The 17,286-nt window shown below is 35.3% G+C and overlaps 2 protein-coding genes across 9 annotated transcripts in view; one reads left to right on the top strand and one right to left on the bottom strand.

Annotated features, from left to right (window-relative positions):
- The window catches only part of LOC103796120 (uncharacterized), a 127,081-nt gene that overhangs the window by 103,341 nt on the left and 6,454 nt on the right, over positions 1 to 17,286 (top strand). The window lies entirely within an intron of this gene.
- DEUP1 (deuterosome assembly protein 1) overlaps positions 1 to 17,286 on the bottom strand; it is a 134,713-nt gene that overhangs the window by 50,358 nt on the left and 67,069 nt on the right. For 7 of the 8 annotated variants that reach the window (XM_035265259.3, XM_017977695.4, XM_035265260.3 and 4 more), the window contains 4 exons: positions 15,802 to 15,999; positions 14,118 to 14,204; positions 11,056 to 11,252; positions 262 to 376 (listed from right to left, as the gene is read on the bottom strand). In XM_035265259.3, the coding sequence (XP_035121150.1) occupies positions 262 to 376; positions 11,056 to 11,252; positions 14,118 to 14,204; positions 15,802 to 15,999 (597 nt within the window). Of the gene's footprint in view, positions 1 to 261; positions 377 to 11,055; positions 11,253 to 13,094; positions 13,187 to 14,117; positions 14,205 to 15,801; positions 16,000 to 17,286 lie in introns of all 8 variants that reach the window. The other variant, XR_013523165.1, reaches the window with a different exon arrangement.

Here is a 17,286-nt window from a genome sequence, read left to right on the forward strand (position 1 = left end):
TGCATTTAAAAAAATCCCTACTAATTCTGGCCTGTATTAGAGGTTAATAACCATTGACTGAAATACTTTACAAAACATAATTGATATCTTTTCCTTCTATAGATAGGTATGGCCAAATGACTTGCAGACCCAACTTGGAGTCCTATTCAAGGAGTGAGATTAAAAACAAACAAACTACTATGTACGTCAGTGTACTGGCATCAGTTTAAGAGTAAAGCAATAACCCATGAAAGGAAAAAAAGGCTACAACCAGTAACTCACCAGTGGGAATACTTCATTGTCACTAATCAAAGGACTTGTCATTTCTTTGATTTGAAATGTCAAAGGTGGCAAGGGAGGCATTGTACTTGCATTTGGCTCACAATCTTGACTCAGTCTAAAAGAGAAGAAATGGTTGTTGTTGCTACCGAGGACACATGTTTATTTATGTAGCTAAGGATTTTAATTTCTCAGATGTCTGACTGGGGGAAAACACAACAAAATGTTTGGGCTTGTTACCTGGGCATTTCTTTGAATATGACTTTTCTGATAAATAATTTCTATTTCATTTAAAGAACTTAGAATGATTAAAAATGAAGAAGAAAACAATAATTGTTAAAAATATTTTGCAATCCTTATTGCCTATATTGCTTCCCTTTCTGTATTATACTTTTGTATGTCTTTGTCATTTATTTAAATAACATAAAGCAGTTTGAGAAAAATCTCCAGATCGCTAACACTGCTGTCCTAGACAGTTCTAAATAGATACTCTTTTTCTATTCTCTTTTACACTTAACCTCTCTGGCTTTCTTAACAGAATTGTACTATTTTTTTTATGTGAAACAAGTCTTTGAATAACTCGTATTTCTGTAGATTTTGATAATTTATAACGTGCTGTCAATTTACATCATTTCCTAAGCTCCTTCAGTTACTAGTTGTGTGACTTTGAGCAGGTAAATTTATCTCTCTGTGACTTTAATTTTCTCATTTAAAAAAGTGATGTTATGAGAGCTGAATGATGAATACATGTAAAACACTCAGAAAACAATGCCTGGCACATAGTAAATGTTTAGTAAAGATTAGGTATTTTTTTAAAAACTAATTCGATCTTCAAAATAACCCTAATATGGTAGATACTATCCACAGATGAGGAGCCTAAGGTTTAAAAATTCAATTACTCATCTAATTGTTTACTTTTTAAATCAGAATAACTTGGTAGGAAGTGATGTCTTTAGATTTTGGACACAAAACCAGATTTTCTTAACTTAAAAACCCTACTATTTCAATGAAAGTCATATAAGCATGGAATGTTTGTGCTAAAATGAGGCTGAAAAAAATAACATTGAGATTTTAAATTCTGGTTTGTTGACTAAGCAAATGGATAATAAAACAGGTAACAAACCAATTTATGCTACAGTTTTACAGAAAGGGTTCTAATGATATGGGCTGTTTGGGATTAAATAAATATCTTTCATGAAACTGGGATTTAGCTGTAATAAAATTATGAAAGACCATCAAAACTAAAATCCCATTAAAAAACAAAAAATAATAAACGAAATGATTTATTTTTACTAATGGTTCAAGTTCTCCACAGGTATTACTTTTACTGATGGTTCAAATTCTCCACAGGTATTGATTAACCATTTTCAAAGCCTTCATAGTTTAATTTAACAGAGTTAAAAATTTTTCACATTATTTTTCTCTGGTCTTATCCAAAGACTATCTAATTTATATAGACTTGTTTCATATTATGTAAACATTTTCAAAGCTATGCATACATATAGCAATAAAACTTAAGTGAGGCATCTGTAAATTAGTACACAAAAACAAACACAACATGTTTTCCATTTTTGCTTATCTTGAAATATATCTTTTTTTTTTACCCATTTTCCCAAACTATAATTACCATGGAAACAGAACAGCAAATTAAACTGAAATAACATGGTTTATGATGTGCACAATAAGATGAAACATGTCACAATTCAAGTAGAATTATAACATTTGCATAGTACATCTGCATATAATCTTTAGCTGAACCTTTTGAGTGAGGTTACTGTCTATACTTCAAAGCACAGTGAAAAAAAATAAGATAGTAGTGATTTAAGAAATATATATGTCTCTGTTATCTCTTTCACAGAGATTTCAGGCAAAGTATTTTTTGTGCTAAGTTAATCTAAATAATATCTTAACTATCCATTTTGCTTTGGATGTATGGATACAGTGTTATGGTGTTAATTACTAACATATAGGAACACTCTTTTTACTGAAAGATCAATAAAATGTAGAGATTGAAAGGGAAGATGACATTATGAAGTGCTTTTGTTTTAAATCATTTTTATATCTGACAAATTCTTCTTCAAGAATACAGCTAGTCAAATACTTCATAAAACCACCTTGCATAAAGTGCTATGCATATCAATTTAAAAGCTATCTTAAAAATGATTTCAAAGGGTTTTAATATCCTCTCACAAGCTGATCTGTTCAATTATCTTTTCCACAGGCCTATTCCAAGGCTGCTGCGTGGTTTTGCAAGGACAGGAGGCCTCAGTTGCTTTGCTGGGAAGCAGAACTCGGTCCACTTGAGACCTGAGTCAACTCTTCAAAATTTTCAGGATTGTTGGACATGTACATCCAGTCCTGTCCCTCATTAATATTCCCCTTGGCTGAAGAATAATGTCCTTAGCATAGAGCAAGATTCCTTCACAAACCATGCTAATTTACCTTTTTCTAGCCTCACCTTCCAGCACTCCAATAAACTCCCTATTCCATGAACTGCTCATTGTTTCCTGGTCTAGAACTGTGAACCTATGTTTTGCTCCTTTATTGAGCAAAACCATGGTACAAACATTCTCAACTTACTTTAGGCTTCCAGATGGCTATTCATTCCTTGCCAAGAGATCTTGTGAGTGGTTATTGCAAACCTGCTGACTGTGGTTTTTTAGTATTAGAAACTCTTAATTTATTAGCTAGACTTGAAGCTGTTTTAATGATTGTTTCTGACTGCTAAAATCTGTCTAGTACAGGATACAACTCTTAAAGCCATAAATTTATTTTTAAGTATGTGTGTTATATAGAGATAAAACTCCATTTCTTACAAAATTGATTTGTCATTAAAATTAGTTACATATTAATAGCTCTGGATACCACTACTTCAAATTAGCTTGTACATTATCCTGAAAATTCAAAACTTGAACTTTTAAAAACAATATTTAAAACATTCACACCAAATTCAATCACGTCTCACTCATTATATATATATATATATATATATATATATATATATATTATTAAGTTTTAGGTTTTCGGGTACATGTGAAGAGCATGCAAGATTGTTGCATAGGTACATACATGGCAATGTGGTTTGCTGCCTTCCTCCCCATCACCTATATCTGGCATTTCTCCCCATGTCATCCTTGACCAACTCCCCACCCCCCACAGTCCCTCCCCTAGTTCTCCCCAACAGACCTCAGTGTGTGATGCCCCCCTCCTTCTGTCCATGTGTTCTCATTGTTCAGCACCCACCTATGAGTGAGAACATGCAGTGTTCCATTTTCTGTTCTTGTGTCACTTTGCTGAGAATGATGGTTTCCAGGTTCATCCATGTCCCTACAAAGGACACGAACTCATCCTTTTTTATGGCTACATAGTATTCCATGGTGTATATGTGCCACATTTTCCCTGTTCAGTCTATCATCAATGGACATTTGGGTTGGTTCCAAGTCTTTGCTATTGTAAACAGTGCTGCAATGAACATTCGTGTGCATGTGTCCTTATAATAGAACGATTTATAATCCTTTGGATGTATACCCAGTAATGGCATTGCTGGGTCACATGGAATTTCTATTTCTAGGTCCTTGAGGAAGCACCACACTGTCTTCCACAGTGGCTGAACTAATTTACACTCCTACCAACAGTGTAAAAGTGTTCCTATTTCTCCACATCCTCTCCAGCATCTGTTGTCTCCAGATATTTTAATGATCGCCATTCTAACTGGCATAAGATCGTATCTCAATGTAGTTTTGATTTGCATTTCTCTAATGACCAGTGATGATGAGCATTTTTTCATATGTATGTTGGCTTCATATAAGTCTTCTTTCGTAAAGTGTCTGTTCATATCCTTCGCCCACTTTTGAATGGGCTTGTTTTTTTCTTGTAAATCTGTTTTAGTTCTTTGTAGATCCTGGATATCAGCCCTTTGTCAGATGGGTAGATTGCAAAAATTTTTTCCCATTCTGTTGGTTGCTGATTCACTCTAATGATTGTTTCTTTTGCTGTGCAGAAGCTCTGGAGTTTAATTAGTCCCCATTTGTCTATTGTGGCTTTTGTTGCCAATACTTTTGGTGTTTTAGTCATGAAGTCCCTGCCTATGCCTATGTCCTGAATGGGTTTGCCTAGAATTTCTTCTAGGGTTTTTATGGTGTTAGCTCTTATGTTTAAGTCTTTAATCCATCTGGAGTTAATTTTAGTGTAAGGTGTCAGGAAGGGGTCCAGTTTCTGCTTTCTGTACACTGCTAGCCAGTTTTCCCAACACCATTTATTAAACAGGGAATCCTTTCCCCATTGCTTGTTTTTGTGACATGTGTCAAAGATCGGATGGTTGTAGATGTGTGGCATTGCCTCCAAGGCCTCTGTTCTGTTCTATATCTCTGTTTTGGTACTAGTACCATGCTGTTTTGATTACTGTAGCCTTGTAGTATAGTTTGAAGTCAGGTAGTGTGATACCTCCAGCTTTGTTCTTTTTGCTTAGAATTGACTTGACTATGTGGGCTCTCTTTTGGTTCCATATGAAGTTTAAGGTGGTTTTCTCCAGTTCTGTGAAGGAGGTCATTGGTAGCTTGATGGGGATAGCATTGAATCTATAAATTACTTTGGGCAGTATGACCATTTTCACAATATTGATTCTTCCTAACCATGAGCATGGAATGTTTCTCCATTTGTTTGTGTCCTCTCTCATTTGGTTGAGCAGTGGTTTATAGTTCTCCTTGAAGAGGTCCTTTATATCCTTTGTTAGTTGTATTCCTAGGTATTTTATTATCTTTGTAGTAATTGTGAATGGGAGTTCACTCATGACTTGGATCTCTGTCTGTTATTGGTGTATAGGAATGCCTGTGATTTCTGCACATTGATTTTGTATCCTGAGACTTTACTCAAGTTACTTATCATCTTAAGGAGATTTTGGGTTGAGATGATGGAGTCTTCTAAATATACAATCATGTCATCTGCAAATAAAAGACAATTTGACTTCCTCTTTTCCTAATTGAATACTCTTTATTTCTTTTTCTTGCCTGAATGCCCTGGCTAGAGCTTCGAATACTATGTTGAATAGGAGTGGTGAGAGAGGGCACCTTTGTCTAGTGCCAATTTTCAAAAGGAATGCTTCCAGTTTTTGCCCATTCAGTGTGATATTGGCTGTAGATTTGTCATAGTTTTTATTATTTTGAGATACATTACATCAATACCTAGTTTATTGAGAGTTTTTAGCATAAAGGCTGTTGAATTTTGTCGAGGGCCATCTCTGCATCTACTGAGATAATCATGTGGTCTTGTCTTTGGTTCTGTTTATGTGGTGAATTATGTTTATAGACTTGCGTATGTTGAACCAGCCTTGCATCCCTGGGATGAAGCCTACTTGATCGTGATGGATAAGCTTTTTGATATGCTGTTGCAATCGGTTTGCCAGTATTTTATTGAAGATTTTTGCATCTATGTTCATCATGGCTATTGGCCTGAAGTTTTCTTTTCTTGTTGAGTTTCTGCTGGGTTTTGGTATCAGGATGATGTTGGTCCCATAAAATGATTTGGGAAGGATTCCCTCTTTTTGGATTGTTTGGAGCATTTTCAGAAGGAGTGGTACCAGCTCCTCTTTGTATGTCTGGTAGAATTTGGCTGTGAACCCATCTGGACCTGGACTTTTTTTGGAGGGTAGGCTATTAATTGCTGCCTCAACTTCAGCCCTTGTTATTGGTCTATTCAGGGTTTCGACTTCTTCCTGGTTTAGGTTTGGCAGGATGCAAGTGTCCAGGAATTTATCCATTTCTTCCAGGTTTACTGGTTTATGTGCATAGAATTGTTTGTAGTAATCTCTGATGGTGGTTTGTATTTCTGTGGAATCTGTGGTGATATCCCCTTTATAGTTTTTTATTGCATCTATTTGATTATTCTCTCTTTTCTTTTTTACTAATCTGGCTTGTGGTCTATTTTGTTGATATTTTTCCAAAAACCAGCTCCTGGATTTATTGATTTTTCAAAGGGCTTTTTGTGTCTCTATCTCCTTCTGTTCTGCTCTGATCTTAGTTATTTCTTGTCTTCTGCTAGGTTTTGAGGTTTTTTTGACCTCGCTCCCCTAGCTCTTTCAATTTTGACAATAGGGTGTCTATTTTAGATATTTCCTTGCTTCTCATGTGGGCATTTATTGCTATATGTTTCCCTCTAGACACTGCTTTAAATGTGTCCCAGAGATTCTGGTATGCTATGTCTTCATTCTCGTTGGTTTTGAAGAACATCCTTATTTCTGCCTTCATTTTGTTGTTTATCCAGTCAACATTCAAGAACCAGTTGTTCAGTTTCCATGAAGCTGTGCAGTTCTGATTTAATTTCTGAATTCTGATATAACTTAATTGCACTGTGGTCTGAGAGACCGTTTGCTCTGATTTCCATTGTTTTGCATTTGCTGAGGAGTGATTTACTTCCAATTATGTGGTCAATTTTAGAGTAGGTGTGATGTGGTAATGAGAAGAATGTATGTTCTGTGGATTTGGGGTGGAGAGTTCTGTAGATGTCTATTAGGTTTACTTGGTCCAGATCTGAGTTCAAGTCCTGGATAGCCTTGTTAATTTTCTGTCTTGTTGATCTAACATTGACAGTGGAGTGTTAAAGTCTCCCACTATTATTGTATGGGAGTCTAAGTCTCTTTGTAAGTCATTAAGAACTTGCTTTATGTATCTGGGTGCTCCTGTATTGGGTGCATATATATTTAGGATCATCACCTCTTCTAGTTGCATTGATCCTTTTACCACTATGTAATGTCCTTCTTTGTCTCTTTTGATCTTTGTTGGTTTAAAGTCTATTTTACCTGAGACTAGGAGTGCAAATCCTGCTTTTTTTTATTCTTGATTTGCTTGGTAAATCTTCCTCCATCCCTTTATTTCGAGCTTATGTGTATCCTTGCATGTGAGATGGGTTTCCTGGATACAGCACACTGATGAGTTTTGACTTTTTGTCCAATTTGCCAGCCTGTGTCTTTTGATTGAGGCATTTAGCCCATTTGTATTTAAGGTAAATATTGTTATGTGTGAATTTGATCCTGCCATTTTGATGCTAGCTGGTTGTTTTTGCCTGTTAGTTGATGCAGTTTCTTCATTGTGTCGATGTTCTTTACCATTTGGTATGTTTTTGGAGTGGCTGGTACTGGTTGTTCCTTTCTATGTTTAGTGCTTCTTTCAGGAGCTCTTGCAAAGCAAGCCTAGTGGTGATGAAATTCTGAGCAATCCTTTATGAACAAGCAGTTACTCTCACTCATATTTTTTAAGAAAGTGCTAAGTAATTGTCTTATTGGAAAGCAAATTCTTTGGAATATCCTAAAATGCTTCACATTTTAAGTGAGTGAGCATTAAAAATGTATCACTTTGAACAGGAGTGAAAAACAACAACAAAACTGAGTTACTTCAGTGAATAAAAGGTTATTTTAAGAATGTATTATACAAATGTTCCTTAGTTAAAAGCAAGAATTGCCTTAAAATTAGACTATGGATCTTCAAATTTTGTGGAACATTTGGTTCATATACTTTTACCTAAAAGCTTTTTCCTTCCTCCAATACTTTAATAAGACCTTACTGCATTAGCCACTGATATGTAAAGATAATTTGTATTTTTTGATTAACTTTTGCCTAACAAATATATACATATATATATATATATACATACACACAATTATATATATATATATAATTTTTTTTTTTTTTACTATTTCACTTCACTGAGCTGTGCTGTGAGGGAAGGAAAGATGATTTCATTTTCACTTGCTAACATTAACAGAGAGATATCTGCTTTGCAGTTCTTCACTAGTGTGTTCACAGTGTCCTTGCATCTCAACAAATCTGCCCCATAGTAGGTTTTACATGGTAATAATTTATTCAGAACATTTGAAATGCTGTTTCTTTTAAAAACCAGGTCACTGGAGAACACTGAAATCAGACAAGGCATTAAAACAAATTTAATGACATTTTCAACAAATGAAACTGGCAGGACACAAGGCTTTGCAGCAGGAATAGTAGCCTTAACTGCTTATTAAGATAATCTCCTGCTGAGCATTTTACCTCTTATGTTGCTTTTGGTGTCCCCTACTGTCTTGTTTTTGTTAGATACTTTTAACACATTCTGTACTGTCTGACAAAGAGAAAAAAGGGGGCAATCCAAACAGTAAAAATACTTTCTAAAAATAATAAAAGGCAGAGTAACTGTCTTTTTGTTTAAATAACAACATTTGCTACCTCCATCTAAAGTTTTCAAAGTTATTCCCAACTAGCACGAATAGGAAATAGTGTTCTGTTCCCAATAGATGCTCAATACAGATCAGTGACTAACATACGCAGATGACCCTTTATAATGTCTTCATGGGCTTGCTTTTCTCTTGCAATGAGGCAACTATATACAGTACATGGGAGTCATAATTTGACCTATGGAGAATGAATTCATATAGTAGGGGAGTACTCTGTATAGCTTATTTATTCCATATTAGAACATATATTCTTACATCAAAATCAAGATTACACTTCTTTGGACAGATCTTCACAGGGACACATTTAACTGGTCCATGGCCATGCCCAGTGAACTCTTTCATCCTTCCTATACTGCTTTTATCCTGCTGCTGCTGCCACTACCAACATCCCACCACAGTACCCCACCGTGATGCTTTTTTAGGGGTGACAGCCAGTCCTCCTTCATTCGGTTCTTTAACTACCTAAAAAGAGGTTATTAATATGGTATTTTTGAATGGTTTTACTCTTTCTTGCATGGCGTTACAATATATCTTTCTAATATATACATGGATGAACTGCTGAAAGTAGGAGGGAGATGTACTATACCCATGAGAATGCTGAACATCTGGTTTATGTTGAACATATATTTTTTAATATTAAAAAATTACTGTAGAGCTGAGTATGCTTAGTTAAAAAGATGAGGCTGGCATCACCTCTCCCTCACAGAAACATCTTTGAGGCTATGTCAGATTCAGCCATTTGTCTATTTGCCAAAATATACTTTTAGGTATCATAAGTAGTGGGAGAAATATTAATATTATTACAGATACTAACAATTTTCTTAATAATGGCTAACATTCATGGAACTATAAGTTTTATGTGTTTTTCTCTCCTATAATCCTCACTAAAATCCTACAATTATTAACCTTGTTTGTCAGATAGAATATCAAGCGTGACAAAGGATAAGCAAATTTTCTGGGGCTGTAAATATTAATTCTGTTCTATGAAAACAATATATATGATTTTTCATGCCAAGTATGAGCTTCTGAGCAAATGTTGTAATGAAGTTGGGTCTGAATCTACTAATCCACCATTTCTTGGCACTATGAAATAAAAAATTCACATCAAATATGTTTGGGGAGTGCTACATAGCATATCCCTAGTTAGACACTCACAATGTAAGTTTACATATGAATGGTTATGATAAATACTGTATAAAAGAAAGTTGCTTATTTTGTTCAGTATTTTCCAAGTTTGGGAAAATAGTGAAAGGCCTTCAGAGACAGTTATGACTCCATAAATATTTTTTTAAAGTTGAACAAATTAGCCTGTTTTCATGGTTGATATATTTTAATTTGAATAAGACCTTTTTTTTTTTTTGAGACAGAGTTTTGCTCTTGTTACCCAGGCTGGAGTGCAATGGTGCGATCTCGGCTCACCACAACCTCCACCTCCTGGGTTCAGGTAATTCTCCTTCCTCAGCCTCCTGAATAGCTGGGATTACAGGTGCGTGCCACCATGCCCAGCTAATTTTTTTGTATTTGTAGTAGAGACGGGGTTTCACCATGTTGACCAGGATGGTCTCGATCTCTTGACCTCGTGATCCACCCGCCTCGGCCTCCCAAAGTGCTGGGATTACAGGCTTGAGCCACTGTGCCCAGCCTGAATAAGACCTTTTAAAGGGCATGGGAATAATGTGGACAGCAGATATTGTTTTCCATACTCTTCTCTTCATTTGGAGAAAACCTCTTATACATCCATAGATTCCTTCCTTATAAAATGACCAATAATTTGTTGCCACTGCTAGAATGTCAGTAGAAAGCCTATCTATTGGCCAGGTGCGATAGTTCACATCAGTAATCTCATTACTTTGGGAGGCCGAGGCAGGTGGATCACTTGAGATCAGGAGTTCGAGACCAGCCTGGCCAACATAGTGAAACCTTGCCTCTACTAAAAATACAAAAATTAGCCAGCCAGGGTGGTGGGCACCGGGGTGGGGTAGTCCCAGCTACTCTGGAGGTTGAGGCATAAGAATCACTCAAACCTGGGAGGTAGAAGTTGGGGTGAGCCAGGATCGTGCCATTGCACTCCAGTCTGAGCAACAGAGCAAGACTCTGTCTCAACAACAACAACAACAAAAAAAAAAAAAAACAAGAAAAAAAACCCCAAAAAACAAAAACAAACAAAAAAGAAAGTGTATCTATTATTGAAGGTAGGTGAGAAGTGACATGTTCCTGTATTTTCTATTTTGTTTGAACAATATACCTAACATATTAAAATCTACTTTTCTCTGTTCCCATGACATCAAAAGTAAAATTACTTATCTGTATGTTTTGTACCACCTCAGCTTCCAAAAATGATCTGAAGTGACTAACAAGCTAAAATCCACTGTAACCCTCCACCAATTTCACTAGTATATTTTGAAAGCTATTGACACAATTTCTTATAAAGCAATTTAGCCTACTACTGCATTATCATTATAAAATAAATTCTAAATCACAGAAGAGAAAGTATAAAAAGTTATAATTTGAATTCTTTAAAAATAAATTTTAATTACATGTTTTTAAACTTACGCCATTATATAATAGAGCTAGCATACCTCTCTTCATTTTTTTCCACTTTTATTTGGCTTTGATAGGCATATCTTCCTGTTTCTTCAGAGGTGTTTTGATTTGTCCATGTTGATTTTCCATTGACATGAAGTTTTGCAAGATCATTTCGGAGCCTTTCATTCTCATATTCCAGTTTATTAATAGATGTATGCCTTGAATGTTCCCTGTTACTGAAGTCCATACTCTGGAGAATGAAATAAACTATCATTGAATAAACTATCCCTTATAAGTAATGCATATTTTCTGTTTGGAGACGTGTGCTGGAAAGTCCCTTTCTTTGAGCTGAGTGATGTGGCTCTACTCTTGCTCACTTTCTAAATGCTCCTTTCCACCCCTTTACCTCCTCATAACAAGCAGATACCCAGGGATAGCTGCCGTGGAACACATTGCAATGATGTATGCATTGCATCATCCCCACTGTTGGATGTTGCAATATATACAATACTGCCTATGCTCCAAAACAGAAAAGCTTTACTCTATGCATTATTGCTCACTGTATCTATTTAGGTTGGCGCAAAAGTAATTGCAGTTTTGCCATTACGTTCAATGGCAAAACTGCAATTACTTTTGCGCCAACCTAATAGAACAAATTAGCTAGACTACAAGTTTTTGTGTTCATAGGATGTACCTTCTAGTGTTGATTAATAATGAAACTAGAAATGACATGCATTTCAATTCTAGAAGAATTTTTCATCTGATAAAAATAAAACATGGGTGTGTATTAACAAATGGGCACATAAAATCATATATATGTCCTTATGGAAAATATAGATATTCAGAACAAAATAAATATTCCATGTTACCAACACTCAGTGATAACTGTTGTTAACATTTATATCTTTCCAGTCTTTTTTCTACCAATAGAAAATACAATATGATCAACATAAAATATCAATATAATGTATGGCTACTTAGAAAATTATAATCAATATACAGTCATGTGTTATTTAATAATGAGGATGCATTTTGACAAAGGCGACGTTAGCTGATTTCATCATGTGATCATACAGTGTGCCTACACAAACCTGGAAACAGCGTTGAATAAACTGTGTCTGAAATAACTATAAAAATAGTTTAATACATTTTGATACACAGCATGGATTATTATCAAGCTATTATAAAAATAAAATAGACTTAAATCAGTTGACTTGGAAAGATTTCAAAAGACACAGTTGAGTGAACGAAACAAGTATATATTATGATTCAACTTGAAAAAGATGATAAAATCACCAAATAGGTACTATATGACTATATGTATATATATGAAAAAGTAAAAAATAATACATACCAAGTAGTTAACATGTATCATCTGGAGGCACAGTATAATGTGGGTATATGATTGGAGAAAAGAGGGAGGGGTGAAAAAGCAGCAACAACAAAATGATGGCACTAAAACTGGCCTATGTCAGTTATGATTACATTTATAAAAAATTACATCTTATATGAACATTCCTTTTTTTTCTAAAAAATTAGGAAAAATAAAAGGATGTTTATCTACTGACTTGTAGAGATGTCCATGGACTGTCAAAAGGCAGTTTGGGAATAACGTATATATTATACATTTATTTCTGTAAAAGAATATTCAACCCATCTCCTCCTTATTGTGTGTATATGCAAGGAAAAAGTTACAGAATGCCGCAACAAACACTAATTTGTTAGCACTGGGTATCTTCGGAGTCCAAACTGGGATTGGGATAAGCTTGTGGATCATTAGCTGCTTCTTTAGACATCTCTGTGTCTGCTATTTCTTAAAAACCCAAAAAAAGTGAACAAAGAAAGTCAAAGGCCTAAGGAGCCAGATGAAGTAGGCTCAGTGGGGGCTGTGATGACCCAAATATACACCTTAAAAACATTCAGATTGAAATGTAAAAAAATACAAATACCATTTTGTGAGTGAAAAAGGCACTCATGGAGGCAGGATCTGATTTAACTTATTGTGTGCTCAGCATTTAGAAATAAAAATATCATAGATGACACACAGTTTTTTTTTTTAATGTAACGAATGGGAAAATCACATATGCCTTACTTTTTATCCATCTGTACTCCAATCACAGGATCCATTGACCACACCCAAAGAAGAAGACAGAATGCTTCCAGAATGTTTGTACTCTTCTGATGCTATAATATGGACCATTATGAGAACAAGTACATAATACCACAGAAATATAGTATCCTAGCTTAAGGAGGGCCAGTGGAGAATGCCTAATTCAATTCCCTCATTTTATAGCTAAGGAAACAGGCCTGATTAAGTAATTACCATATTCCTCTTTTATCCTTTCTATTCCTCATATGGTAGAAAATTATTTTAGAATTTTCTCAGAGCCAATAAATGATAAACAAGTAACAATGCTATTTAAGTCATTCAATGAATAAAACTTCTCATATAAAGATAAACTTCCTACTGTTAACATTAAACAATTAAAATGAGATGCACAGAGCCTGTTTAAGTTCCTTGGTGTAAACCTATAGAGCCATTGGCTAAAACCAGAAGTCCTTATCGTTAATATTAATTTATTTATCCCTCTTTTTAATCAACCAAGGCTCATTGAACACTTTCTTTATGCCTGAAGATGTGAGGTACTGGTGAAACAAACACCAATAAGACATGGTTCCCTGCTTGTCATCCACTGGGAAAGTGACAAGTAACAAAACAAGTCAGAAAAAATGCAAACCAAATGTGGCATTCACTCTGACTGGGGTTTCAGGGGTGGCTTCGTTGAGGGGAATATTGGCAGTTGAATCAGGCCATGTAGAATATAGAATTTCAAAGGCAACAGCAAGAACAAAAGCAAGGAAATAGCATGCTTGGCATATTTGAGGGAAACGATCAGAATTGAGCCTAATCCAACCAAAGAACGAGGGAGAAAACTAGGCATTCCAATGTTCTAGCCTGAGGATAAAGGTAATCTCAACTGAAGTGCAAGATAATTTACTGCCCAACTCCTTCATGTCTAACACACAGCAAGTACTCAATAAATGATGTCTGGGTTAATCATGATCAATTAAGTAATCTCTTTGTTCAATTTATTGAATGATGTTGGCATATTACCATGTATTGTTCAGGGTCTAAATCTCCCATCATTCCTTTTAGATGTGTGTTTTCAGTTCTGACAGCTTTATATCTCATATCTGAGACCTGAAATCAGCAGATAAAAGGCAAATGTAAAATTCATAATAAAAACTCATAATTCTATTAAAATTTTGTTTTGTGAATACAAATATTTTCTAAGTGTAATGAAGGGAAACACTTCTTGGGTACGATCAACAACAATCAGGTATTCTTATTTAGTTCTCTTATCTTTGGCAGGTACCAGTTTATGTCTTTTTCTGATCAATGCTAAACTAAAAACACATACTTTCAATAATGATTCATTTACTTTTGTCCTCCAATTCCAAAATTCTATTTCTCATTTCTATTTCCTATTGTAGGCAAATTGTCACCAGAAAAAGCAAATGTTAAAAAATATTTGAATAACTGTCCATTAAATTTATTCACCACCTGATTTTTACAATAGGCAATACATAACTTTCATGTTTAATTTTGTTATTTCTGATATTTCTGCCAAAATTCCATCTTTTTTAGTGACTACTTCATTTTGTCTATTTTATCTTTCCCTGATTTATTCTACTTGGCAGGACTTGGATATCATATCTGTCCTTTTATTTAGGACACATTTCTGTATAAAACACCTGTCTTAAATTTACTTTTGTAAATTACTAATTATATGCTCATTGACAAAACCTAGAAAATGTACAAAAGTAGAAAGGTGAAAATAAAAATGATTCATAGTCCAACTACCCAGATCACTGTTAACACCTGTAAAATATCCTCCCTATACAGGTACAACCAAAGTGAGGATGCCATCTGTACTGTTTTCCTCTGTTTTGCACCAAATAATCATGGTTTAAGGATTATAAAAATTTAGCCTTTGCTAAAATTTAGCAAAGGCTAAATTTTTCTGTTTTCATAATTCACACGATTTAAGTAGTCATGCTATTTGTGAAGTGACCCTCATATGCCTAGAAAATTATTAAATGATGCTCTCAAAACCTTTAGATTTGGGGTAAAAAGGCAGATAAACCCTTGTGCTCTCAATAGTAGGCCATCAATTTGATCATGAGTGAGGGATGGAGGGAATGTAAAAAATAAGTAGGCAGGCAGGAAGGAAAGGAAGGATGTAGAAGTTACTTTAGTATTTTAAGCGGAGAATGTTACAATTGCTATTATCTTCCCCCATGCACCATGCTGTGCACTGAGTGCATGTTCAGTAAATATGAACATGTTTCAACATCCATTTGTAAAAACCCTGAAAGAAATACATGAAATGGAGGGAGGGATGGGAAGTGTTGAAGAAGAGCAGGAATAGAGACTTTTTTTTTTTAAAGATAAAAATGTTAATGGAAGAGAAATACAGAAAAAATAGAAAGAAATATTTGATTAGAATGTACTGTGGGCAGTGATCAGAATATATGTTATAAGAAAATGGAAAGATGAGATTTAATGAAATTGTCTAGCATTGTCATTTCCCTAGTCCTTTTTTTTTTTTTTTTTTTTGGTGACCCTTTGTGTTATCTCAAAGGTTTTACATAACACCACAAAGCATTTCTGTAAAGCTAGTCTCTCAGAAATAATACCAAGAAATGCAATGTTTTCACTAGTTGATAATGAAGGCTACTCTTGTCGCTGAGCAAGAGTGTGCCCTGGACAGGTGCTATTCTGCATGCTTGCATACCTGTTGTTTTGCTAACATTTTTTCTTTTATTTCTAATTCCATTTTTAACTGTTTTTCCAGAAGGGCCGCTTTCTTCATGACAGTTGCTATAGTGATCTCCTTCTGATGAAGCTCTTCTGTTAGGTCAGAGATTTCATTCCTCATTCTTTCCTGCTCAGAGCTATGGTACTCTTCCTCCTGTTGGAGTTGGCTTCTTACCTGCAGCAGATAGAGACTGGAAATACTAATGAATCCTTTTATTTATAGAATAGCTTAAAACTTTTACTGGCCATATTTTCAGTCCTCCTATTCTGAAACTTTGGCATGGCCTACTTTACCCGCCTTTTCTCATCAATGCTAAATTAAAAACAAATACTTATAATAAAGATTCATTACCTTTTTTCCTTCCGATTCCAACACTTTATTTCTCACTTCTGTTTTCTGTTGTATGCAAACCATCACCTATAACTGTTACTACTTTGATAACCACTTTGAAGGGAAGGTGAAGAAAGTATTTCCAAGCATTTTCAAGGAGAAGAAAAATTGGCTTAAAATGATTAAGTGACTTGCTCAAATTATTATTGCATAAAGCTAATAATTGGCAGAGCTGGGACTGAAATTTAGGACTCTTGGTTTTAAATTCAGTGCTTTATTAAATACTAAAATAGGCTGTACTGTTTGTAACAACATTTTGTTTTTCAGAATCACATTCAAGTAAACTTCAATGTCTTCATAAAAACTCTTCACTTCCCTGTGTAAAGCCTCCTATATTCTCAATCTTGGCTAAGCTTCCATGTTAGAAACCTCTGGATTGTCTCTGATTCCTCTCCACCCTTGTCCTCCCAAACCTGGTCAGGCAATGAATTCTGTACATTGTATTTCAACCTCTTTTAAGTCTTGCCTCTGCTCTCCAACCTTAAAATGCTTTCTTGGTCCAGCCTCTTAGCATATTTCTAAAAACCACTTACTTTTTCTAATTCTTGAGACTTAAAGTACATAATCATCTATCTAAAAAAAAAAGTCATAGTCCATTGGGGGAAACAGAAAAATAGCCAATTACAGCACAGTGTAGCAATCAATGTCAGCAGTATATAGTCGGCAGTATAAGTGTTTAACCCAGCCTAGGGATGTCAGGATAGGATTCCCAGAGGAAGGATCACCATGCCCAGACAGAGATGCTCCAGCTGGGCATGGTGGCTATGCTGGAAGTTGAGGTGGGAAGGATGGCTGTAACCTGGGAGGCGGAGGTTGCAGTGCAGTGAGCTGAGATCCTGCCACTGCACTCCAGCCAGGGTGACAGAGCAAGACCCTGTCTCAAAAAAAAGGGGGGCGCATAATACAAAATAGAATATAGAGATGCTAAACAAAATGGAAAAACATTAGCTGGGTGTGGTGGCATGTGCATGCAGTCTCAGTTACTCAAGTGGAAGGAGCATTGGGGTAGGAGGATCCCTTGAGCCTAGGAGGTCTAGGTTGCAGTGGACCCTGATTGCACCACCGTATTCC

Source organism: Callithrix jacchus, chromosome 10 (genome assembly GCF_049354715.1).
Source record: "Callithrix jacchus isolate 240 chromosome 10, calJac240_pri, whole genome shotgun sequence".
NCBI lineage: Eukaryota > Metazoa > Chordata > Mammalia > Primates > Cebidae > Callithrix > Callithrix jacchus.